The following is a 25,639-nucleotide window of genomic DNA, read 5'->3' on the forward strand; positions in this document are numbered from 1 at the left end:
GGAGAAGCCCACACGCAGCAACAAAGACCCAACGCAGCCAAAAGTAAAAAAATTCAATAAATTTAGTTTAAAAAATAAAATAGAATAAAATGAAATCAGCTCACAACCCAGAAATCCTCTCCCCAAAGGTAATAAAGGAAGAAAACAGTTTATTATTAAATAAGCATTAAACAAGAAAGTGATGTGCATCACAGGCAATCTTCTGAGAGACTGAAGAGAATGAAAGAAAATCTTACCCTGTAATATTAGATAAGCAGATACAAATGGTACTTACTTGTTCTCAGTATAAACAATAACTACTTCTCAGGTAAGAAGGCGTGATAGCATCATTTGTCACACACAGTTCATCCCAACATCACCAGCTAATTGGACTGACCAACTGTGGTAGCTAATTGGCTTTATCCAGAGGAAGAGCAAACTTCTCATTTCTTTATGACAGGAGGGAGTTCTGTAGCTTGGAGAAAGGCACCTGCTAAGTTAGGCTCTTACCCTTCCACAGAAACTGGGAGATAAGTGTGCTAGCTCCCTGGATGTTTACATTTCAAAGAGATGGCTTCCAGGTCTTTGAGGAAACATTCCTGGGTTGCAAAATTGGCAGGAGTCTTATGTAGCTTTTTTAATTTTTGAAATGCAAGGATTTTATTTTATTTTATTTAACTTTATTGGAGTATAAATGCTTTACGATGCTGTGTTAGTTTCTGCTCTTATTTAGCTTTTTAAAAAGCTGTACATACATTTCAAGGAGGCAGAGAAAGAACTTACAAGTTTTCTAAAGGAAATGCTCTAAGAAAAGGGAGGGAGAGAAGGCTCTTCCCTTCTTTTCAACAAAGAGAATTAAGCTGGGCTTTTTTTCCCCTTGTTTTTAGTTTTCATTTGTCCTTACAGAAACCACATGCATTCATTCGTTAAAGCAATATTTTTTGAACATCTACTATATGTTCACAAGAATGGTAGCATGCCCTCTGTCTTGGGCACTGTGCTGGGAACCTCACATAAATTATGTGAGTTAATCTTTGTAATACCCCGGGAGCTGGGTATTATATGTCCATCTTCCCTAGGAGGATTTAGGTGCTGGGCTGTGCCTTTCTGGGGGTAGAGATTCTCTATGTCTCTTCTGTTTCCCTATCACTGATCATCAAAATGATCTTCCATGTGATGGTAGCTCACTCAATATGTGGAAGAGAGGAAGGCAGAAAAGAATGGTGGGATTAGTGACTCTGAGGGATTTTCTGATGGTCTGTCCATTTGTGTTCATATATTTTGTTTGTTTTACCATGTGAAGCAACCATTGGGCCCCTAGGAGTTGGAGACATGGTAGTTTGAAGAATTCTCTAAACACAAGGTATAACCAAAAAAGCAAATTCACTTACCAAACTTTAAGTCCTTTGCTCCCTTCTACATGTATCCAGGTTTCCGGAAACTGGAAATTCTGAGTGCCAGTTCCGGGTAAGCAGCAGCAGAAGCCACCCTAAATTAAGTTCTCCTCCAAGCAGTTCTGAGAAGGGAGGACCTGAGGATGGGGAGAGGACCAGAGAGGTTCCAGAGGCAAATTCCATATCTAAGAAGTTATTTTAGAGGGTACCTGAGGATTCTGTTAGGCCCAGAGACCCCAGCTAGGCAGAGGAGATCGCCTCCTGTGTGCAGGCAGCTGAGCTTTCTTTCTTTTTTTTTTTTTTTTAATTTTGTGGTACACAGGCCTCTCACTGTTGTGGCCTCTCCCGTTTCCGGCCGCGCAGGCTCAGCGGCCATGGCTCACGGGCCCAGCCGCTCCGCGGCATGTGAGATCTTCCCGGACCGGGGCACGAACCCATGTCCCCTGCATCGGCAGGTGGACTCTCAACCATTGCGCCACCAGGGAAGCCCGGCAGCTGAGCTTTGTGTGCACAACTGTGTTAGGCCAGAAGTGTGAAGTAGAAACCTAGCAAGTTTTGCGGGGAGCAGCTCTAGCTAGGGCCTGTGGGCGCCTTCTACGCTTATACAGTGCAGGGTAAATCTGTGTGGCCAGCCCTGGTGCTTGTTCCGGAGACACACGGATTCAGGCCCTGAGGGGCAGCCGGCTTTCCTGTGTGTCCATGTCAGAGGGTTTGGGCAGGAAAGAAGAGGCAGAAAGGGTGAGGGTTGGGGAGAGGAGATCAAGTACAGCGCGGGACGGTGGTAGGACTGGTTTGTGCTACAGATTTACGTCCGGACCGGGCTGAACCCTGCAGCTTCTTCCCGTGGGCTTGGGTCAGATTGCATTCTGGTTGGGTGATCAGAGCCCTGAGTCGACAGAGGGACCAAGTTGTTGCTGCAAGTTTGGATCCTGGGTAAGGGGTACTAAGTCAAGACTTCTGAGCAGAAGTATACAATCTGGGCAGAACCTACAGCAGCGCAGGCGCCTTGGGGAATGACTCCAGGGGGCGGAGTCTGGTCCCACGAGGGGCGGGGCTACATAAAATTCCTGGACGCATGCGCGGGTGTATGTGCCAGATGCCCTTTGGTGTCTTGGTGGCCCAAGGAAGTCCCTTCCTAAGATCCTTGGAGAAGGTACGGCCCAAAGACCTGTGCCCAGGTGAGATCCTGCCTTCTCCCAGTGACTCTGTTTTTTTATATTGCTTGTAATATAATCGTGACCATAAAATTCATGATGCTGTCTTCAGAATTTTTTTCCCCATGATCAGCAGAAAAATGACAAAGGGAAAAAATATCTTTCTTAATATAGCCCCTAGGTTTATTTTATTTTATTTTATTGAAGTATAGTTGATTTACAATGTTGTGTTAATTTCTTCTGTACAGCAAAGTGACTCAGATATGTGTGTGTGTATATATATATATATTCATTTTCATATTCTTTTCCATTATGGTTTATCACAGGACATTGAACATAGTTCCCTGTGCTATACAGTAGGACCTTATTGTTTATCCATCCTATATATAATAGTTTGCATCTGCTAACCCCAAACTCCCAATCCTTCCCTCCCCCACCCAGCCCCTAGGTTCTTATTCAACTTAACAGTCACAGAGACCTCTGACTTTGGTGATTTAGAGCCATGTCTTCCAACAGATAATGATGTCTTTCCTTTTTATTTATTTTATTGAAGTATAGTTGATTTACAATGTTATAACAGACAATGATGTCTTATGTGTGATAGTGTGAAATCATAGAAAATATATCCACTGGTCTCTGCCCTTGGTTCCTGGCACAGAGCCCTTGAAACTCTTGAAATTTCCTAAGTGATAAAAGAACACTAGAAGCTTCTTTTGTTCTAATATTTGGTCTTTGATTCCTGCCACAGAGCTCCAAAATCCTTTAGAATTTCCTGGGTGATAGGAATCTCTTTTGTTCTAATGAGACAAATCTTGGTGGGTTCCTAGATGGAAGCTGGTCACCAGAAAGACCAATCTATGATTAGAAGGTGGGAACTTTCCATACCTCCCTTACCTACTGCCCCCATTCTCCAAAGAGAGGAGGGCTGAAAATGGAGTTAATGATCCATCCTGCCTATGTGATGAAGCCACCATAAGAATCCCAAAAGTATGGGGTTCTGAGAGCTTCTTGGCTGGTGAACACGTGGAGGTGCTGGGAGAGTGGCACACCCAGAGAGTGTATGGAAGCGCCAAGCCCCTTTCCACATACCTTGCTCTATGCATTCTTCCTTTTAGCTGTACCCGAGTTATATCCTTTTATAATAAACCAGCAATCTAGCAAGTAAACTATTTTCCTGAGTTCTGTGAACCACTCTAGCAAATTAATTGAACTAGAGGAGGGGGTCATAGGAGCCTTCGACTTATACCCGGTCAGCCAGAAACACAGGTGACAAACTGGACTTGTAGTTGGCCTCTGCAGTGGAGGAGGGGCAGTCTTGTAGGACTGAGCTCTTAACCTGTGGGATCCAATGCTATCTCCAGGTAGATAGCATCAAAATTGAGTTGAATTGTAGGACACCCAGCTGGTGTCAGAGGATTGTTTGGCAGGGAAAACAGTATGTTAGAAGTGTCAGGGATTTCCCTGGTGGCACAGTCATTAAGAATCTACTTGCCAATGCAGGGGACACAGGTTTGAGCCCTGGTCTGGGAAGATCCCACATGCCTCGGAGGAACTAAGCCCGCGAGCCACAACTACTGAGCCCACGAGCCACAACTACTGAAGCCCGCATGCCTAGAGCTTGTGCTCCGCAACAAGAGAAGCCACGGCAATGAGAAGCCTGCGCACCAAAACGAAGAGTAGCCCCCCCCCCGCTCGCCGCAACTAGAGAAAGCCCACGCACAGCAATGAAGACCTAACACAGCCAAAAATAAATAAATAAATTTCTAAAGGAGTGTCAGAAGTATTGTGTGTGAATAAAAGAGAAACACAGGAATGTGTTTTTCCAACTCAGACAGGAACACAACAAGAACACAATGAAGACACAGGACCCTTTGGTGTTATTCAAAGGGCATATAGACCAAAGTTCTTGGGCAAATTTGTTATTATTATCAATAGTTTAAAGTCTCTAATGTTCTGTTGTTCAGATATAGCATGTGTACTTATTATTTCTGGAATTTTACTTGGTGTCAGTGTTGAATTTGTTGAATTAATATGTGGTGACACTGTTGAACTTTTCTCCAACTCTATAATTTTGGGAAATGGCTAAGGTTAAAGAACCCCTCACCCCCACCCACATGTAGGAAACAGCTTACTGCAAAGTGCTACCCTTCCCCATTTGACTTCAGTAAGACTCATGAGAATCCCCTTGTTTACCTAGGAACAAGGCAGATACAGACCCTTCAAGTCGTCATTCTTTGTCTCATCAATATTTACTGAATTGTTTGTCCCCACTGATCAATAGGAACTAAAGAAAACCAAACTATGTAAGTCCAAAAAATGCCACTTCAGCATGTCGATTATTTTGAACTAAATGCACTTAAGAACAGCCAATGAAAGAAAGACATTCTGACCATCCATCATCTTCCTGAAAGCAGGATCTCCCATGTAAAATGTGCCCTCCTCGTACCAGGAGGAAGAAAGACATTCTTATCACCAGAGACAGGAAATTTGGGGCCAAGAAATGTGTACAAACAAACCTTGTTAAACAAATCCTTATCTTTCTATTTTCTTCTTTACCACTTACTGCCCCTAGCCCAAACCCTTTGTTTTGTCAGTTCTTCACAAATTGATTGTTTTTTGTGTAAAAGGTATAAAAGCTTCCTGCTGTGGTCACTTCTTTGGGTCTTCACTCTCTTGTGAAGGTTCCCACTTATAGTGAGAATTTAATAAAATTTTTATGTGTTTCTCCTGTTAATCTGTCTTACAGCAGTTTAATTCTTAGGCCAGAGATCCAAAGATGGTAAAGGAGAATTTTTCCTCCCCTGCAGAACAATGCTTGTTAATAGGATTTAGTCAAACTTTACTTAAGATTCTCTCCTCTCCCAAGTGCCCTGAATTTTGGATCACTTATGTAATTCAGAACAACCCTGCCATGATTATAGCCCAAGAGTAGGCAACTTTATGGTAAAACATTCCCTGATCAATTAGGTAATGCAGCAACCTCATGCACTCTCACCTGTTTTTTGTTTTGTTTTGTTTCGTTTTGGTCTTGCCGCATGGCTTGCAGATCTTAGTTCCCTGACTAGGGATCGAGCGGGCGCCCCCTGCAGTGGAAGCGTGGAGTCTTAACCACTGGACAGCCAGGGAAGTCCCACTCTCACCTGTTTTTTGATTTTTTGTTTTTCTAGCCTTGTTTATCCTTCCTTATAAAGAAAAGCTCTTGTCTGTCTGGCTTTTGAGACTTTTGCGGATCCTAAGTTTGGAGCATCCTCTCTAGTGCATCCTTTCAAACAAAACCTCTCCTTATCTAAGTTCAAATTTGTTTTCTTTTTGGCAGTGGTAACTATTTTAGTTGTTTCATCTGTGCTAGAAAATGTATATTCTCTATTTTTATGTCACAGGGTCTAATATTATAGTCATATTGAAACCAGGCACCTCAGATTGGGACTTGAATCCACGTGCCGGGACTCGAACCCAGCTAAAACCCACAGTCTTCCAACTGAGATCACACAGAATTCAGTGAGAGACAAGAATTCAGTGAGAAAGAATTCAGTGAGAGACAAAGTGACAGTTAAGAAGTGGATTTATTTAGAGAGAATCACAGTCCACAGACAGAGTGTGGGCCATCTCAGAAGGTAAGAAAAGGCACCAGGGTATGGGGTGGTCAGTTTTTATAGAGGTGGGTAATTTCATAGGCTAATGAGTGGGAGGAGTATTCCAGCTATTTTAGGAAGAGGCGTGGATTTCCAGGAATTGGGCCACTGCCCACTTTGTGATCCTTATGGTCGGTGTTGGAACTGTCAAGGCCCCTGCGGTTGTGTCATTTAGCTTGCTGATGTGAATGTATACTGAGGCTCAAGGTCTAGTGGAAGTAGGCTTGTCCACCGTTTTGGACCCATTTGGTTCTAATCAGTTTATGTCATGTCCTCGGGCTATGTCATTCTTTCAAAGGTTGTTCCCTGCCTCCTTCCCTCCTGTTTCAATATAATAATAACATAATAATTAAACAAGGTTTAATATTATAATGATATAATAATCAACATATAATCATTAGGTCAAAATAGTTCCTTGTGGGAATTCCCTGGTGGTCCAGTGGTTAGGACTCCGTGCTTTCACTGCATAAGTTCGTTCCCTGGTCGGGGATTCCACAAGCTGCTCAGCGTGGCCAAAAATAAAAACAAACAACAACAACAACAAATTAGTTCCTTATGTTTTTCTTTCTTTCTTTCTTTTTTGGCTGTGCTGTGCAGCTTGCAGGATCTTAGCTCCCCAACCGGGGATTGAACCTGGGCCACTCAGTGAAAGCCTGGAATCCTAACCACTAGGCCACCAGGGAACTCCCTTCATATTTTTAAATCTTTAATAACTGGCATCTGTTTTTTGATATGGCAAGATGTTGGGGCCCAGGGTGGGCCACCCCAAAATGTGCCTCAATGGTGTATTGATTATTTTGAATTAAAGCTACTTAAGAAACGGCCAATGCAAGGGGGACACTTTGACCCTCCTTTTCTATCTCCTGAAACCAGGAAATAAATCTTTCATGTGAAAGGTTCATTCCACGCATCTGGAGGTAGAAGGACAACCCTTATGGCCAGAGATGGCAAATTCGGGCAAGATGCCTGTATAAACCTTACTACTTCTTTAATTTACTACCCCAAGCTCAAATTCTGTTTAGATTCTTCACTAATTGAGCACCCAAAGCCTAAGTTTCTTTGTCCTGCCAATTCCTCGCAAATCTTTTTTCTTTGTCTAAAAAGCATAAAAGCTACCTGCCTTGTCCCCTTCTTAGGTGAAACCTCCATGTGCTCGAGTTAAAATTTATTTCTTTTTCTCCTGTCGTTGCCTAACCAAACTTGGGTCTGCTCACCTGAGCACAGCTGCCAATCTACTGACCAATCTACTGACACCAGGTTGTGGTGAAGGAAAATGCGGCATTTATTGTAAAGGCACCAATACAAAGAGGATGGAATCCTCATGCTCAGAATCGTCGAACTCCCTGATAGTTTTGGGGGAGAAGTTTTCACAGGCAGAATTTGGGGTGAGGGCTGCAGGGTGTGTGAATTTCTTCTGATTGGTTGGTGGTGAGATAACAGGGTGGTGCTCCAGGAATCCAGTGCTCAGCCTGAAGTTACCATCCTCCACCTGGGTGGGGGCCTTAGTTCCTGCAGAAGAACTCAAAGATATTATTATGTATGTTCCTTGAGGAGGAACCAGGACCCTGCCCCAAGGCTGCACTACTGTTTCTTGACTGCCCCTCCCTGTTTCTGCATTCCTTCCCTTCCCTAATTAGCAACTGTTTGAATCTGCCCTTTGGAACTCAGGGAAGGTCAAGGAGGCTGAATGATGACTATTTTCTACAAACAAGAACCAGGGACACAGAAGGGACTTGTACCCAGGAGGGGCCCATAGGGTCCTGCTCCACTTTAACTCCACATCAGTTCCCCAGACCACAGTGTTGCTTCAGCCTCACTGGCAGGACTCCAACATGCTCACAAAAATAGCTTTTGATTTAAGCCGTTTTCAACTGCGAAGAGGAAGACATCTTAGGTTCCAACATATGTGGCCCGCACAACTGTAGCTTTTACCTTAAAACTGTGAGAGATAGTGTTACCAAACTCAAGTTCGCGTGCCCGATGCACAGGGAGGCCAAAGTGAAACGTCAGCGTTTTGGAGGAGAGAAAGTTTTACCGCAGTGTCAAGCAAGGAGAAAGGGTGGCTCATGTGCAAAAAAAAAAAAAAAAAAAAAACTCCCCAATGGTTTTCAGGGAGAAGTTTTTAATAGGCAAAATTTGGGGTGAGGGCTGCAGGGTGTGTGACTTTCTTCTGATTGGTTGGTGGTGAGGTAACAGGGTGGGGTCCAGGAATCTTGCACTTAGCCTGAAGTTACCATCCTTCACCTGAGTGGGGGCCTGAGTTCCTGCAGAAGAACTCAAAAATATTGTTATATATATTCCTTCAGAAGGAACGAGGATCCTGCTTTAATCTCTGCACTATTATTTCTTGATTGCTCCTGCTTTTCTTCTGCATTCCCTTACTTCTCTGATTAGCAACTATGTGGATCTGCCTTTTGGTACTGAAGGAAGGTCTAGGAGGCTGAAGCCTATTTACTATAAACAAGAAGGGGGACAATAGAAAGGATCTGTAGCCGGTAGGGCCCGAAAGTGTCCTGCTCTGTTTCAACAGTAACTTAAAGTAAGCAGGAAGCAACAGGGCTGCACAGAAGAAACAGACAAGCACTTCCAAATCCTGACAACCCAGAGGCACTGAAAGCGAAACCCTGGCCCCGCCCCTGCTTTGGCCCCACCCCTGCTTTGGGCCCGCCCAAGCCCGGCCTCTTTTACGTCTCTACGTTCCCGCCCAGCCCAGGCCCCGCTTCCAAGTTGCCCCGCCTCTTCCCTTGGTGCTCTTGCGCAATTTCCTGCAGACCCCGGAAGCGGTTACCGCGGAGCGAAGGTCGCCCTACGGGATCGTGAGTTTCATCTTTCTTGTTTAAACCTGCGCTTTGCGTTACCCCGTCCTCCATACCTGGGTCTGAGGGTATATTGGGATCTTAAAATCCTGGCACTCCTCTTCCTCCCAAAGTAAATGCAGACGTCGCCAGTGAGAGGTGGGAGGGGGAGGGGGTGGGAGTGGGGAGGTGCCGCTTCTCCTTGTTTTTGAAATGCGCGAGCTGCACGCCCCTCAGACTCGCCCACTCGGCCCCTGGAGGGCAGCGCCAACTGCCCCGCTTCAGAAGAGGCCGCGTCCTCTTTATGATCCTGGGATTCTGGAGAGTCCGCCCCGTTTCCTAAACACACCCAGTTCCCTTCACTTCGCACACTCCTCAGCCGGGTCTTTACGCTCCCCAGGCCTCCTTTCGTTGGTCACCGCCTCTTCTCACCTTAAGTTGGGGGAAGAGGCTAAGAAAGGGCCTTTCTTGAGTCACCCAGAGTTTTTCTGTCCCGAATTCTACCCCACTGGATAATGTGCTCTTTTAATGTGGAATTAATAGGCGGGCATCTAATCCCATCTGTTGACTAAAAAAAAAAAAAAAACCACCACCTAGAAGTTGAGAATTATGTTTTATTTGGCAGACAGATCTGAGGACTTAAGCCCAGAAGACAGCCTCTCAGATGGCTCTGAGGGACCGCTCCCAAGAGGTAAGGGAGGAGCCAGGGTATATAGGAGTTTTGCAACAAAAACCAGGTAGTTAGAACATCAAGAGATGAGTTAATTTAAGAAAACCAGACATCTCCAGTTAATGAATTTAGTGCTTTTCTGCGTATGGGAAGATGCGAGTCTGGGCTCACTGAAATAATTCCTATGGTACGCACGTTAGCTATCTAGGGCTGGCATCCTGCTTTTGTCCACCCTGAATCCCCTTAGGGAGTACAGTCGAGGTGGCTGCGGTGGCTCTTGGCTTGATGGCCGCAGCGTCCTTTGTTTAGTGGTATGGCAGGAGACATTCTTCATCCATACAGCCCATTCCTGGGTGAATGAGGCACAGACCCACCGAGAGAATGAGGAAAATGAGAAGAATGAGGAAGAGCCGTAAATAGATGGCAAAGTGAAGGATAGAGGGATGAGCTCGCCAAGAGACAGAGTTACTGCCCTCAAAAATAGAACAGCCAGTTATTTTACCAGCAGAATGGGTTTATTAAGGAATTGCAATACATGACAGGCAGACGGTAGCAAAACACCATAGGCAGGTCCAACAAGTCAAGGAGAGGAATGTTGCTTTATAGAGGAAAAGGAGGAAGTTGGGAGTGGTTGTTTTGAACAAAAGTCCCTTGAAGGGAAGCGGAGAGTTTGGAGTTGGCAAGGCGATTCCCATTGGCTGGGTTTGTTGCGCTGCAGCGAGGAGAATAATTCATTTTTTTCTTTTCTTTTCTTTTTTTTTTTTTTGAGAATAATTCTTGTTTGAGGTCTGTAATTGATGTCTTCCTGTTGGCGTTTGTAATTGACTTGTAGTGCCCGAGGGCTTTCCCTTAAAGCCTCCAGATTGATGAGGTTTCCCTTATTTTGTTTCACAGAGTGAAAGAATAAGCTGAGAAAGTAGCAGGGGGAGAAAAGAAGATACAGATTATTTAGAGTGTGTGTGGAGGGTCCTCCAGGGAGATGAAGGGGAGCAAATAGGGAGCGGAGGCCCTTGATCAGCAAGAAGAGCCGTGGATAATAAAGGGGGATGTGGGGCATTTTACCCAGAGTGGGGAAAAAGGATAAAAGAGTTGGGCAAACAGCAACTTTGAGCTGGTACAGAAAGAAGGGGCAACGGGAGACAAGAGGAGCAGAGCAAGCCGGGGGTGCCAGAGGGTGGGGACGTGTCAGGTGTAACAGGAAAAGAGCAAACGTAACAGAGAGCAAAGATGGGGGAAAAGAAAGAGGCAGAAATACATGAAGATTTGAGACTATCCAGGGAGACTGGGCAGAAAGAGCAACAAGAGGGGAAACAAGTTGCCAGAATGGAGTAGAACCGGTGTGAGAGGAGGAATAAGACAGAGAAGGGGAGAAACGGCAGGACAGGGGAGGAGACCAAAATGAGCAGAAACCTAAGAGGGAAACACAGAACAGCCAACAGAAATAATGAGAGAGGGAAACAGGGAGCTGTGAAGACAGGGAGCCAGATGAGTGGTGAGTTGACCGGATGTGGGTGATGAAGTGGCGAGATATATTTATTTGTGACTTCTAATATAATGCATTGAAAACGTGGTTAAAATATGCATGAAAATGACATTCGCAAAACTCCTTTCTAAAAGGCTTGTGCATTTTGTTATTATTTGTATCAGAAGATAACTTCCATTTGCAATTGACGGAGCAGTGATTTGACTCGGTTGTGGGTCACCCTATTCCCTTTTCCCAGCATGGGGTAGAGGGTCAGGGAGATGAGAAGGAGGGCAAGAAATGACGTCACTATGTGGTGCCCTTTGTTTTTGGCTGCACCTCGCAGCTTTTGGGATCTTAGTTCCCCGACCAGGGATCAAACCCATGTCCTCTGCAGTAAAAGCGCAGAGTCCTAACCACTGGACTGCCAAGGAATTCCCTACGTGGTGCCTTTTTATTTTATTTTTTATTTTTTAAAGCTTTAATTTATTTATTTTTGGCCGCACCACACAGCATGTGGGATATTATTTCCCCAACTGGGGATCGAACCCGTGCCCCCCGCATTGGAAGCGTGGAGTCTTAACCACTAGAACACCAGGGAAGTCCCCATGGTGCCTTTTTAAAGGAACACTAAAAGTGCTGTTTTTCAAAATGGATTTACTTTTTTCTTCCTAATTCCTTTACAGTTAATACATTGCTTTTTTTGAAGCTTGAAAGAAATCTTCGTTTATTCAGTTTACACTTTTCTATAAATAATTTTTAACTTCTGACATAAGCTCTGGCGGCCTTCTATAGCACCTCATGGCATTCTTTTCAAAGTATGACATATTTTCATTTAAAAAAATTTGACTACGTAATTCATTAGATTTTCTTTTTCTTCAATTTTTACACTATTTCCCTTTTAAATTGTGTCCAGTACAGAGGCCTGCAGGCTCTCTGCTCTTTGTTAGAAACATTCTTTGGACTCTAGTAAATAAATTTAGTTTCTTCCAATGTATACTTTGGTAAGGATGTCAATGATCTTTCGTCTTAACAGTCTAAACCTAGTTTAACCTAGTTTAAAATTCCATTTTTAAAATTTTTATGTGACCTATTAAAATAGTGAGCTGTGAGCTACCAAGTAGATGTTTCCCTCAAGTCCCTCTTGTCCACTCTCTGCAAATGTTGAAGGATGGTCGGGATTGACCTGGAACCTTCTTCCAAAAGAGCCCAGCAGTTCATGATGGAGAAATTTGCTCAGAGCTTATTTCTGTAGGTGACCCTCTAGCAGTGCTGTCAGCAGCAATTGCTATGTTCAGAATTATGTATTTTGTAAATGTTTTACTGTGATTTTTCTGGAAAAGAGGAGTTCATTGCTTGAGATCAATGTGACCAAACCTTGAAATAGAAGTTTCCTTTGCTCAGGCATGTGAAAGATGGTACTGGAATTTTTTTTTTTTAAGATTTTTGGATGTGGACCATTTTTAAAGTCTTTATTGAATTTGTTACAGTATTGCTTCTGTTTTATGATTTGTTTTTTTGGCCACGAGGCATGTGAGATCCCAACTCCCCGACTAGGGATTGAACCTGCACCCCCTGCGTTGGAAGGTGAAGTCTTAACCACTGGACTGCCAGGGAAGTCCCGGAATTTTTTTTTTTTTTTTAAAGGTCAAAGTGCTATGGTGGGTGGTGGGGGAAAGAAAGGTTTTTTTGTTTTATTTATTTATTTATTTATTTATTTTTGGCTGTGTTGGGTCTTCGTTTCTGAGCGAGGGCTTTCTCTAGTTGCGGCAAGCGGGGGCCACTCTTCATCGCGGTGCGTGGGCCTCTCACTGTTGCGGCCTCTCCCGTTGCGGAGCACAGGCTCCAGACGCGCAGGCTCAGCAGTTGTGGCTCACGGGCCCAGTTGCTCCGCGGCATGTGGAATCCTCCCAGACCAGGACTCAAACCAGTGACCCCTGCATCGGCAGGCGGATTCTCGACCACTGCGCCAACAGGGAAGCCCAGTCCCGGAATTTTTAAGGGAGATCGATAAGGCTCAACTCTGCCCACTGGCCCCTCCAGGCCACCTTTTCAGAATTCAGTTCCGTCTGGTTCTGCTCACTCAGCTCAGACCTTCTCAGGGTAACCTGATGAAATGACCCCCTCTTCGGGGCCCAGTGAGCCCACCTCAACGAGGAGATGATGGGCTAAAGCAGCAACTCTGAATCTGAGTGATACCACCCCCTGAAACGGTTAGTAAGATTCAGTGTGTGTCTGCATGTGGCAGTTCTTGGATGGAGTGCCCAGTTGCCATGAGAATTCTTTTAATGGGTCCTAATCCTCCAGAACGAGGGCGGAGGGGGGAAGGCTGGAAGCAGGGGCGTGGGCTCAGACAGCGAGCCCATCTGTAGCGGGCTTATCCCTGCCTTAGCATTGTCAGGGGTAAGTCTGTGGGTAAATCGTGCCGCTACCTGGCATTGAATCCTCCGTTAGCTCTCCTCATCCTCAGCACAAAATCCCGACTCCTCCCTGTGGCTGCTCAGCCCTGTGTCATCAGGGCCCTGCCAGTGTCTCCAGCCTCATCCTGGGAGCTGACCCTGTTCTCATGGTTCACTCTGCCCCAGTCACATTTGCTGTTTCTCTGGTCCCAGACACCAAAACCTTTTCTGTCTTAAGTCCCTGCTCTCACCCTGAATCGTCCTGGCTCTGGCCATTTCTCCTCCTTTAGGTCTAGGCTTAGAGATGTGTTGCCACCCCTCCAGGCCATTCATGTCAGGTTCCCTTCACCAGTCAGTATCTGTCACGTTAGCGCTGGTTTTATTGTCTCCAGACCAGTCACTCATATCAGAAATGCTCTTCTCTGTTGATTATTTTCAGTCATTCCCATTTCCTCTCCATTGGAGGGCACAGAGACTGTCTTGCTTACAGAACGGCTGCCGCCTCTTACATTGGGGTTGGGCTTCGGCGCTAGGGCTGTGGGTTGGGCTGAGTACTCCTCAGCATAGATCAAGAGGCAGGGATGGGGATGGGTGGCATTTTGCTTCGGGAAATTTCAACACCAGTTAATCTAAACCTCCTGTGGTTCCTTATTTTACTCAGAAAGGAGCAAATCCCTGAGTACCTGGTGTCCTCACCCAGTGTGCTGAGGTGTCCCCACGTTCGGCCTGCTGTGTCATTGTCTTACTTTAACCCCCAGGTCTTCCAGACTGTGCGTGTCACCAGGGACCAGTTACCGTCTTGGGCAGGAGCTTTGCCTTCCACCAGGTCACCTTCTTAGAGTCAGGGACCCTAATTTCCCTTCAACAAGTGTGGGGAGAAGGTCAGGAACCTAAGGGGGCATGAAAGAGGCACCTGCTTAAGAGGTAGGGACTCTTGTAAGTTGCTGTGAGTGGGAGAAGACGAGACAATGGTAGCCTCTTCGAAGAGATCTGGGGCTTCTCTCTCTCCCTGTGATGTCCTCACTGAATTCACTACAGCCAATTTTCAGCTGTGGGTTTGTTTTTTGTTTTTGTTTTTGGTCACACCCCTCGGCTTGTGGGATCTTAGTTCTCGACCGACCAGGCATCGAACCCGGGCCCTCGGCAGTGAGAGCTCAGAGCCCTAACCACTGGACCACCAGGGAATTCCCTCAACTGTTTTTAAACCGGAATGCGTGTTGTCCCTGGTTGCGGGCAGGTGTTCCCAACAGGGCTCACTTCTTGGCCTCCATACTGAAGGCCCAGTGTCCTTCTGTTTGCAGTTTGCATGCAGTACTGCACTGTCTGTGCCCAGAAGTCCCTGTGACTTTCAGTCCAGTTTGCTCGTGTGGAGGCGGAGTAGAAAAGGGAGGAAGCAGAGGGGAGCCCATAGGCATCTCCAGAAGGGCCGTGGAAGCTAGAGCGGGCCTCTAGATAAGCCCAATGAATAGTGTGTGCACCTGTCCCAAGTGTGTTTGCGGGATTAAAGGGGTGTGTGGAAGCGTTGGCAAGGGAGTCTAAGATCTGCGAAGAGCACGTGGAAATGGGTTAATGGGTAGTTACGGGGCTGCGTTTTGGGGTGCCGCTGTCTTAAGTCAGGTTCCCCGGGACACAGGTGCCAAGACTGAGATTTGCATATGTGGGTTTAACGGGGAAACTCATGGGCACACTTGAGGAATGACGGAAGTGGAATTCGGCCGAGAGAAACGATATCCTGCAACGTTAGAACCAAGGCCTGAGCTGAGCCCATAGGGAGCTGTGGGTGCAGGAGGATGGGTGCCTTGGTCCTGAGGGGCTGGATCTAGCGGGCGCCCCCCAGCACCCACTCCACACGGTGACTTCCGTGGGGTTTGCAGGAATCACTGCCCAACCCAGAGGATTTATAGGGAACGTCTCAGCATATTTGGGGGGTACCTTTGGTATCTGGGGTTATTTTGAGTCGCAGGCTAAAAGGTTTCCCCCACATTTTGGAAGACTCACGTGAGGATTCGGAGTGTTTCTGAAAGATGCTGGCGTCTCAGTGGGGCATGTGCATCCCTGTAGACATCTCTTTTTCTTTGGTAGATTTTGGTCGTGCCAGTGTTTGGGGTGGAGTCATCATGAATGAAAACATGATGTCTTGTTTCAGTAGGTCCTTGGGTGTCTCTCTATGTGTTATTCCGTTGTGAATTCATGAGTTATTGGGGCTTGTGGGATTTCATAGCAGGAGCGGGGTTCGGCACGGAGTATCTGGGGAGACTGTGAGACCCCATGGGAGTTTGTAAGAGCGTCTGATTCCAGAAGGGGAACAGCTCAGCTGGCAGACGGTTTTCATTAGGGAGAACTTACTGGGAGTCCGTAGGCAAAACACTGTAAGAGAGCTTACAAGGGGGCCATGATGTAGGGAAAGGTCTGTGAAAAATCAGAGGGCAACGACACCCCAGCGAAACACCTGCAGCAGAAAGGCTCATCCTTGGGACTCTTTTTGTTTTGTTTTTTTTTGAACTATAGTTGATTTATAGTTGTGTTAGTTTCAGGTATACAGCACAGTGATTCAGTTTTATACATATATACATAGAATATATATATATATATATATATACATATATACATAGAATATATATATATATTCTATGTATATATACTTTTCAGATACTATGTATATATACTTTTTCAGATTCTATGTATATATACTTTTTCAGATTCTTTTCCCTTATAGGTTACTACAAAATATAGAGTATAGTTCCCTGTACTATATAGTGGGTCCTTATTGGTCATCTGTTTTTTATGCAGTAGTGAATATTTTAATCCCAAACTCCTGATTTATCCCTCCCCCTCCTCTCCCTTTCAGTAACCATAAGTTTGTTTTCTTTGTGGGTCTATTTGTTTGGTAAATCAGTTCATTTGTATATTTTTCTTTTTTTTTTAGATTCCACATATAATCGATTTCTTTTTTTTTAGATTCCACATATAACTGGTATATTTGTCTTTCTCTGTCTGGCTTTACTTCACTTAGTATGAGAATCTCTAGGTCTAGGTCACGCTCTCCTTGAAAAGATACAGCCAAGCTTCCTTGCTGCTAGGCCAGTGGGGATTACTCTCTACTGGTCACACATAGCACCACCCCCCCACCCACGCAGAGTCACTGCACCTGGGGGAGCAGAGAGGCCAGATGTTCCAAACTCACTTTGCAACAGGGATATATCTTCAGCAAGGAGGAGCACGAGGTCCTGGGTAGGCAGCTGGGGAGAGGATGGGGAATGCTGGCTTTCGGGGGCGACAGCCCTGATAGTGGCAGGGAGACTCGGGAATTGGAGAAGGGGAAGCTCTGTTCATCCTCACTGGGGGACCCTCTCTTCAGCAGTGACTAGTATAGAACAGGGTGAGCTGGTGGATTCATATTCAGAGAAAGGGTGTCTTCTTTGCGACCAACACACTTGCCCCCAGCACACCCTTCTCCCTCTGTCTCTGCTCTGTTCTCTAGAACAGCGAAGGTGATGCTTCCGCAGGTGAATGACCTGAGATTGGAAACATGGTTTGTCTGTTTGTGCCTCTCCTGTGTCCCCTCCCTTCAGGCCTTCCACCTTCCTCTCTAATGTTCTGTTCAGACACACCCACTTCCTGCTGTTCAACCCTCAGTTTGCACAATCCCAAGACGCTTGGATTGGGGGCTGTGACCATTTAAGCCAATGTCATAGCAAAGTGAGAATTTACACACCAGGACCCTTCCTCCATTGAGGAGTCTGGGCAGCCAGGAGGCCTCTTCTCTTTCTGCCGAGGACAGCCTCTTTCTTTGCTAACATGCATCTCTCCTCTCCTCCTGTGGCAGCCACCTGTGGATCAGCTCACTGCGATCCTGGTGGAACTTGCACTTGCCCTTGCCACCTTTTGAGAGGGCGGAGAGTGATTTGAGTGAAGGACTCTCAGCTTGACCACCCTCCTCCTCTGCTCCTGCTCAGCTCCCCTCTCACTTGTGTTGAAGGCTAATCAGTCCCCCAGAATGAAGGCCACGCCAGAGGGCATACAAGTAGCGCTTGGTGTGTGTCTGACCTGGCAGTCGTGCCCCAGTTGCCAGCCCCACGCAGTCTCCAGACAGTATGGCATCCTTCCTCCACTGCATCTTCAATTTGCCTGTCTCAGCAGTTGCTTTGGTCGTTTGTTGTTGTCGTTTTTGTATTGTTTTTGTTTGTGGTTTTTAATTGATGGATAGTTGATTTACAATGTTGTGTTAGTTTCAGGTGTACAGCAAAGTGATTCAGTTATTCATATATATATATATATTCTCTTTCAGATTCTTTTCTGTTATAGAAAAGAATAACTCTATTCACTATCTTGTACAAGATAGTGAATAGAGTTCCCTGTACTATACAGTACGTCCTTGTTGGTTATCTATTTTAGACATAGTAGTGTGTATATGTTAACCCCAATGTTTTGGTCATTTGTAATGGTGGTATTGTCCATCTTAAACATGCTTCCCAAATTTTTTATTCACTCCTTTCTTCCATCTTTAAAACAAGACATTCTCTATTAACTACATTTCCCTCTCTAGTAAGTACCCCTTTTCTGTGCCCCATTTCAGAGCACAAGGCCCTAAAAACTTGTTTACATTCTTCAGTTCTTCACTTGAACCTTATCCAATTAAGCTTTCACATCCTCCATGTCACTGACACTTTCTTTTTCAGAGTCACTGATGACCTCCTCGTTTCTTTTTTTTAAAAATTTATTTTATTGAAGTGTAATTGATTTACAATGTTGTGTTAATTTCTGCTGTATATATATATACCTTTTCATGTTCTTTTCTGTTATGGTTTAATACAGGATATTGAGTATAGTTCCCCTTGGCAATCATCAGTCTGTTCTCCATGTCCATGATTCTGTTTCTGTTTTGTAGATAAGTTTGTGTCATATTTTATTTATTTATTTATTTATAATTTATTTATTTATTTTATTTATTTTTGGCTGCATTGGGTGTTTGTTGCTGCGTGCGGGCTTTCTCTGGTTGCGGTGAGCAGGGGCTACTCTTCATCGCAGTGCATGGGCTTCTCATTGCAGTGGCTTCTCTTGTTGCAGGGCACGGGCTTTAGGCGCGCGGGCTCAGTTGTTGTGGCTTGCGGGCTCTAGAGCACAGGCTCGGTAGCTGTGGTGCACGGGCTTATTTGCTCCATGGCATGTGGGATCTTCCCAGACCAGGGATCGAACCCATGTCCCCTGCATTGGCAGGTGGATTCTTAATCACTGCCCCACCAGGGAAGCCCCTTGTGTCATATTTTAGATTCCACATATAAGTGATATCATATGTTGTCTTTCTCTGACTTACTTCACTCAGCATGACAATCTCTAGGTCCATCCCTGTTACTGCAAATGGCATTATTTCATTCTTTTTTATGGCTGAGTAGTATTCCATTGTGTGTGTGTGTGTGTGTGTGTGTGTGTGTGTGTGTGTGTGTGTGTGTACGTGTGTGTGTACACCACATCTTCTTTATCCTTTCATCTGTCAATGAACACTTAGGTTGTTTTCATGTCTTGGTTACTGTGAATAATGCTGCTATAAACATAGGGGTGCATGTATCTTTTTGACTTGTAGTTTTGTCTGGATATATGCCCAGAAGTGGGATTGCTGGATCATATGAAAACTCTATTTTTAGTTTTTGAGAAACCTCGGTACTGTTTTCTATAGGAGCTACACCAATTTACATTCCCACCAACAGTGTATGACCTCGTTTCTAAATCCAGTATTTAACTTCCTGTGCTCATTCGCTTTTCCTGTCAGCAGCAGGTGGCACAGGTCCTCACTCCCTCTTCCTTGAAACACTTTCTTTCCATGGTTTTGAGGACGTCCCACTAACCTTTATAAGCCTATCTACCTATTTGTTTTATTTTCCTCTCCTCTCCCTGTTCACTTCTTAGCTCCCTCTGCTGAATTCCTGACCTCCCTGGTCTCTGAATGTGGGTGCATCCCAAGGCTGAGTCCTGGAACCTCTTCTCTGTCTATACCCGCTGCCTTTCCTCATCATCTCATCATATGGCTTTCAACACCACCTACGTGTCTCGCAGTTTATCCTCTCCATCCAGACTTCTGCCTTAAACTCTCAATCCTGTGTCCAGCTGTCTCCTCGACATCTCTGCTGGGGACATCTAACAGGAATCTCCACCTTAATTTGTCCAAAACTGGTCTTGACCTCCCCCAACCCTGTTCCGCCTGCCGTCCTCCACATCTCAGTTAAGGGCGACCCTGTGACTATCTCGGCATTGTAAATGCATTACATTATTTGTAAGTGTTTTAATGTATAAGATAAAAGAAATATTAGATGTTTACTTAAAGTGAGAGAAACAATACATAGTTTCTAAAATTCTTTTGAGAGATGGGCGAAAAATGCTTGGAGACCAAGGCCCTTCATCATCAGCTTCCTCCGGTGCCTCTCTGACCTCCCCTCCCGCCCACCTCCTCACCCTGCTGCAGCCACCCAGCCCTCTTTCCCTCTCCAGGGATGAAGTTTGTACTCTCAGGGCCCTCACGGAGGTGTCTCTCTGCCTAGAACTATCAGACTCAGGAGCCGCAGGTGGCAAACACGCTTCCTCCCTCAGGTCTTTGGTCTGATGTCAGCGTGGTCTGATGTCAGCGTCTGAGTGGAGCCTTCTCTGACCAACCCCTTCCCATTTAACATGCCAGCCACACCCTCACCCCCACCTCTGGTCCATGACACTTGCTTGACGTGTTTTCTTCTGCCCCTTCCCCTTCCACTGCTGGGTCCTGGTGACAGCAATTCACCACGGGTCGAAAAGAGACAGAAAGAAGGTGGGAGACGGGCCCGGCTTGCCTCCCGGCTTCACGTTAGACAGATGAGGCATTTTGCAGATACATGTTTTGTACCCCTCCCCCATCAAAGAGTCTTCGTCAAATTTAGTTGGGTGGGGCATAGCCCCAGAAATGTTTTAAAGTGCCCCCAATGATTCTGATCTGTGTCCTGCACTGAGCACCAGGGCTCTGTATCTTCCCTTTCTGAGGCTGAGATTAGCCCCTGGGAGAGGCAAGGGGATTCTGCTCCACGTGGGGATGGATCAGGGCTGGTCTGTGACCTGCAGGGGATCATCGGGTCCAGCTGAGGTGCCCGCTGCTGCTGGGTACGTGAGGGCCTCACAAGGAGGGGAGCGAGATCTGAAGAAAGTGTGGGAAAACTCACCTGTTGGTCTTTTACGAGTTTACTGTCCTGAGCCCCTCCTGGGACAGTGGGTAGCAGAGGACCGTCTGTTCCCCATGCTGAGGGCTTCCCTGTGTGTGTGGTGGTGACTCAGGAAGGGGGTGTGTTGATTCTGAGCATTAAACAGCATCTTTTCCACTTTCAGGGTCGACTTGAAAGACTCATATTGCCTGAGGAAGAAGCCCTGAAGAGGAGGAAGAGGAAAGGAGGAGTCTGGAATGGCTCTTTCTCAGGTAAAGTCATATTCTCAGTTGTTTCTTCTGTCTGTCCTTCCTGAAATGCCCTTCTTTGGACTCACTGATCTTGTCTGACTCTGAAGTATCCTGCCTGACACCTGTACAGTCATAGCCACCCGGGGCCTTCCCTCAGGGCCTGCCATCTCCACTTAGATTCTGTCTCATAATGACCCAGTGACGTGGAACTTGAAGAAGCTCCATTGTGGTCATCAGGAGACAACTCTTATTTCAGTAAATTTAAGTGTGTATATGTGTGTGCACGAGTGCATGGATGCTCAAGGCCATGGTTTTTATAAAATACATGTCATTATCTCTAAGTAGGTTAGGTATGGGAATTCCCTGGCGGTCCAGTGGTTAGGACTCAGCGCTTCCACTGCAGGGGGCACAGGTTCAGTCCCTGGTCGGGGAACCAAGATCCCACAAGCTGCGTGGCGCGGCCAAAAAAATTATAAATAAATAAATAAGTTATATATTATTTAGTTGTTGAAATTATAAGTATTTTTCATTGCATTAACTTTTTTCTACACTATGACATTAATGAGTTAAATAGTTATGAAAAGAGTAACATGTATGTGCGTGTGTGTGCATGTCTTCATGATGACATTTTATGTAGTTCTAGGTTGTTAGCCTTGAACTTGGTTCAGGTTTCCTCAGGGAACCCTCTGTCAATGTACCTTTGATGCTTTTATATGACTTAAATGCTTTAACGTTTAAATTCAGAATCTAAACACCTGGATTTATATGTTTGTTCTACCATCTTTAGCAATTTGACCTGAGGCAAATTTCTTAGAATGTCCGTGACACAGCTGTCTCTGCCTTAAGATGGAAGGGACCAGACCTTTTTTTTTTTTAAATTGTTTTAAATTTGATATTGGAGTATAGTTGATTAACAATGTTGTGTTAGTTTCAGTTGTACAACAAAGTGATTCAGTTATACATAACACAGGTATCTGTTCTTTTTCAAATTCTTTTCCCATTTAGGTGATTACAGAGTATTGGGCAGGGTCGCTTGTGCTATTCAGTAGGTTCTTGTTGGTTATCTATTTTATTTTATTTTTAAAAATTTATGTGTTTATTTTTGGCTGCGTTGGGTCTTTGTTGCTGCGCATGGGCTTTTCTCTAGTTGCGGCGAGTGGGGGCTACTCTTCGTTGCGGTGCACGGGCTTCTCATTGTGGTGGCCTCTCTTGTTGCAGAGCATGGGCTCTAGGCGTGCGGGCTCAGTAGTTGTGGCTCGTGGGCTCTAGAGCGCAGGCTCAGTAGTTGTGGCGCACAGGCTTAGTTGCTCCACGACATGTGGGATCTTCCTGGACCAGGGCTTGAACCCATGTCCCCTGCATTGGCAGGCGGATTCTCAACCACTGCGCCACCAGGGCAGTCCCTGGTTATCTATTTTAAGCATAGCACTATGTGTATTGTCAATCCCAAGCTCCCAATTTATCCCTCCCCACCCCTGACCAGATCTTTTTATTATGTTTTTTTTAATTTTACTTACTTATATATTTTAAAAGTAATTTTTATTGGAGTATAGTTGATTTACAATGTTGTGTTAGTTTCAGGTGTGCAGCAAAGTGAATCAGTTATACATATACATATATCCATTCTTTTTCAGATTCTTTTCCCATATAGGTTATTACAGACTGTTGAGTAAAGTTCCCTGTGCTATACAGTAGGTCCTTGTTGGCTATCTATTTTATATGCAGTAGTGTGTGTATGTTAATCCCAAACTCCTAATTTATCCACACCCCCACACCCCCTTTCCCCTTTGGTAACCATAAGTTTGTTTTCTATGTCTGTGAGTCTGTTTCTGTTTTGTTTATTTATTTTAATATTTTAATTTTATTGGAATATAGTTGATTTACAATGTTGTGTTACTTTCAGGTGTGCAGAAAAGTGAATCGGTTATACATGTATCCACTCTTTTTTAGATTCTTTTAAAATTTTTTTAAAATTTTTTAAATTAATTTTTTTTGGAGTAGAGTTGGTTTACAATGTTGTGTTAGTTTCTACTGTACAGCAAATGAATCAGCTATATGTATACATATATCCCCTCTTTCTTGGATTTCCTTCCCATTTAGGTCACCACAGAGCATTAAGTAGAGTTTCCTGTGCTATACAGTATGTTCTCATTAGTTATCTATTTTATAAGTAGTATCAATAGTGTATATGTGTTAATCCCAATCTCCCAATTCCTCCCACTCCCCCCATTTTCCCCCTTGGTATCCATACATTTATTTTCTACATCTGTGTCCCTATTTCTGCTTTGCAAATAAGATCATCTATACCATTTTTCTAGATTCCAGATATATACAGTAATATATGATACTTATTTTTCTCTTTCTGACTTACTTCACGCTGTATGACAGTCTCTAGGTCCATCCATGTCTCTACAAGTGACCCAATTTCGTTTCTTTTTATGGCTGAGTAATATCCCATTGTATATATGTACCACATCTTCTTTATCCATTCCTCTGTTGATGGACATTTAGGTTGCTTCCATGTCCTGGCCATTGTAAATAGTGCTGCTGTGAACACTGGGGTGCATGTGTCCTTTTGAATTATGGTTTTCTCAGGGTATATGCCCAGTAGTGGGATCGCTGGGTCAGATATTTTTAAATTTGGTATTATGTTATTATACGAGTTAGTACATGCAAAGTATTTAGAGGAATGCGTAGCACATGAGGAGTGTTCAAACACTTTTTGAGATTACTGTTGCTGTCATCACCGTTTCTTTAAAGCCCCTATAGACGTTGTCATCTTTGAAGATGTCATTCCTGCTCTTGTTCCTCTAGACATTGAATATAACTTGGTGTGTGGAGCATATCTCACATTTCTATACAGATAATCCTGTGTTGATTGTGTGTGTGTGTTTCTTGTATTGTCCACAAAAATGGGAAGTCCACACTGATTTAGAGGCTAACCAAAATTAGGGACACATAACTTGCTCAAAAATACCGTAAGTGGATCTGCAACAATACTCACTTCAGTCCAATCGATCCTTTCCCCTCTCTCTCCTCTTCTCATTTTGTGTGAAAATAAGGACTCTCCTCATGGCCCGTTGGTGAAATGTGTTTTCATTTCAGACACAGTTGACATTCAAGGATGTGGCCATAGAATTCTCTCAGGAGGAGTGGGAATGCCTGGACCCTGCTCAGAGGGCCTTGTACAGGGACGTGATGTTGGAGACCTACGGGAACCTGCTCTCCCTGGGTGAGGATAACTTCCCTCCAGAATTCGGGACCTGTCCTTGGGTATCTTTGCATTTTCCCTTGTGTGCCTCTTGGGAACCCCTACATTGCCTGCCTGAGATCAAAGCCCTGTTGACTCAGAAATGAACAGCTTCATAATGTAGCGTGAGGACTTTGAACTTGTCCTTTCTTCATATGATCTTCCCATTTCATGATCAAGGGTGATTCCAGAGCTTACATATGCATAAAATCTTATGGCAAACTTAAAATATCCAGTTCCCTCTTTTCGACCCCTGTGCTTTTGATTCAGTGCTTCTTGGAAGAGAGCTAGATGTCTGCATACTTTACTACGCTCTGTGCATTCAGAAGGAGACAGTCAGTGGGTGAATTTTTGAAATTGTTTGTTTAGCTTTATTGAGGTATAGTTGTCAAATAAAATTGTAATATATTTAAAGTGTACAACGTGATGATTTGATATACATATACATTGTGAAAGGATTCCCATCAAGTTAATTAACATACGTTACCTCACATACTTTTTTTTTTTTTGGGGAGAACACTTAAGTTCTACTCTCGTAGCACATTTCAGTTTTATAGTATTATCCACTATATTTATCACGTTTTACATGAAATGTTCAGACCTTATTCATCTTATGATGGAAATTGTGTGCCCTTTTATCAACCTTTCCCCATTTCCATAACCCCCAGCCCCGGGGGTTATGGAATAACACAGTTATTCTACTCTGTGTTTCTAGACCTGGTTTCTTCCCTCATCATTGTACTCCCTCCCACTGATTGACTGATTGATGGCTGCGCCGGGTCTCAGTTGCGGCATGTGGGCTCCTTAGTTGCGGCATGCATGCGGGATCTAGTTCCCTGACCAGGGATCGAACCCAGGCCCCCTGCATTGGGAGTGCAGACTCTTACCCGCTGGACCGCCAGGGAAGTCCCTGTGCTCCCTCCCTTTTAGATCTCTTCCTTTTTGCCCCATGTCCTATAGTTAAGAATGGGACAATATTATGCTACTTGCTAAGTCAGTTTCTCTTTTTTCCTCAGTCAACATTTTAAGTGTCCGAATGCATTTATCTTCCCACAGATTGGCAAGTACACACACTGCCCACATGCCCATTACTTCCTAGTCTCTACGCTTATTAACATTTTTTTATTCTCTTTTTTTTAATTGAAGTGTACTTGATTTACAATGTGTTAATTTCTGCTGTTCAGCAGAGTGATTCAGTTATATATACATATATATATACACATATATATATACATATATATATATATACATATATATATACATATATATATATATGTATACATACATTCTTTTTCACATTGTTTTCTGTTGTAGTTTTCTTATGACAGGGCTGAAAGTAAGCTCATCACACGAGATGAATTGTGCAGAAGCACAGCAGTAGAGGGCTGCTGCTCGCTCAGGCAATACAGCGCCGTCTGTCCTGCTGTGGTGACTTTTATTTAAGCATTATCTATGTTTACATCTTAAGACTTGTTTTCTTAACATTCCAGAAATGC

At 44.6% G+C, this 25,639-nt stretch overlaps 2 protein-coding genes across 5 annotated transcripts in view; one reads left to right on the forward strand and one right to left on the reverse strand.

Annotated features, from left to right (window-relative positions):
- LOC117199139 (zinc finger protein 677-like) overlaps positions 1–25,639 on the reverse strand; it is a 545,188-nt gene that overhangs the window by 368,246 nt on the left and 151,303 nt on the right. The gene's annotated exons all lie outside the window — the stretch shown is intronic.
- Positions 8,906–25,639, forward strand: part of LOC101279864 (zinc finger protein 160-like) — a 325,017-nt gene continuing 308,283 nt past the window's right edge. The window contains exons 1-4 of one of the 2 annotated variants that reach the window (XM_049703471.1): positions 8,906–8,975; positions 9,580–9,645; positions 20,827–20,914; positions 23,999–24,125. In XM_049703471.1, coding sequence (XP_049559428.1) covers positions 20,900–20,914; positions 23,999–24,125 — 142 coding nt within the window. In that variant the 5' untranslated portion in view covers positions 8,906–8,975; positions 9,580–9,645; positions 20,827–20,899. The remainder of the gene's footprint in view (positions 8,976–9,579; positions 9,646–20,826; positions 20,915–23,998; positions 24,126–25,639) is intronic. The other variant, XM_049703472.1, reaches the window with a different exon arrangement.

The sequence above is a fragment of the Orcinus orca genome, chromosome 20, assembly GCF_937001465.1.
Source record: "Orcinus orca chromosome 20, mOrcOrc1.1, whole genome shotgun sequence".
NCBI lineage: Eukaryota > Metazoa > Chordata > Mammalia > Artiodactyla > Delphinidae > Orcinus > Orcinus orca.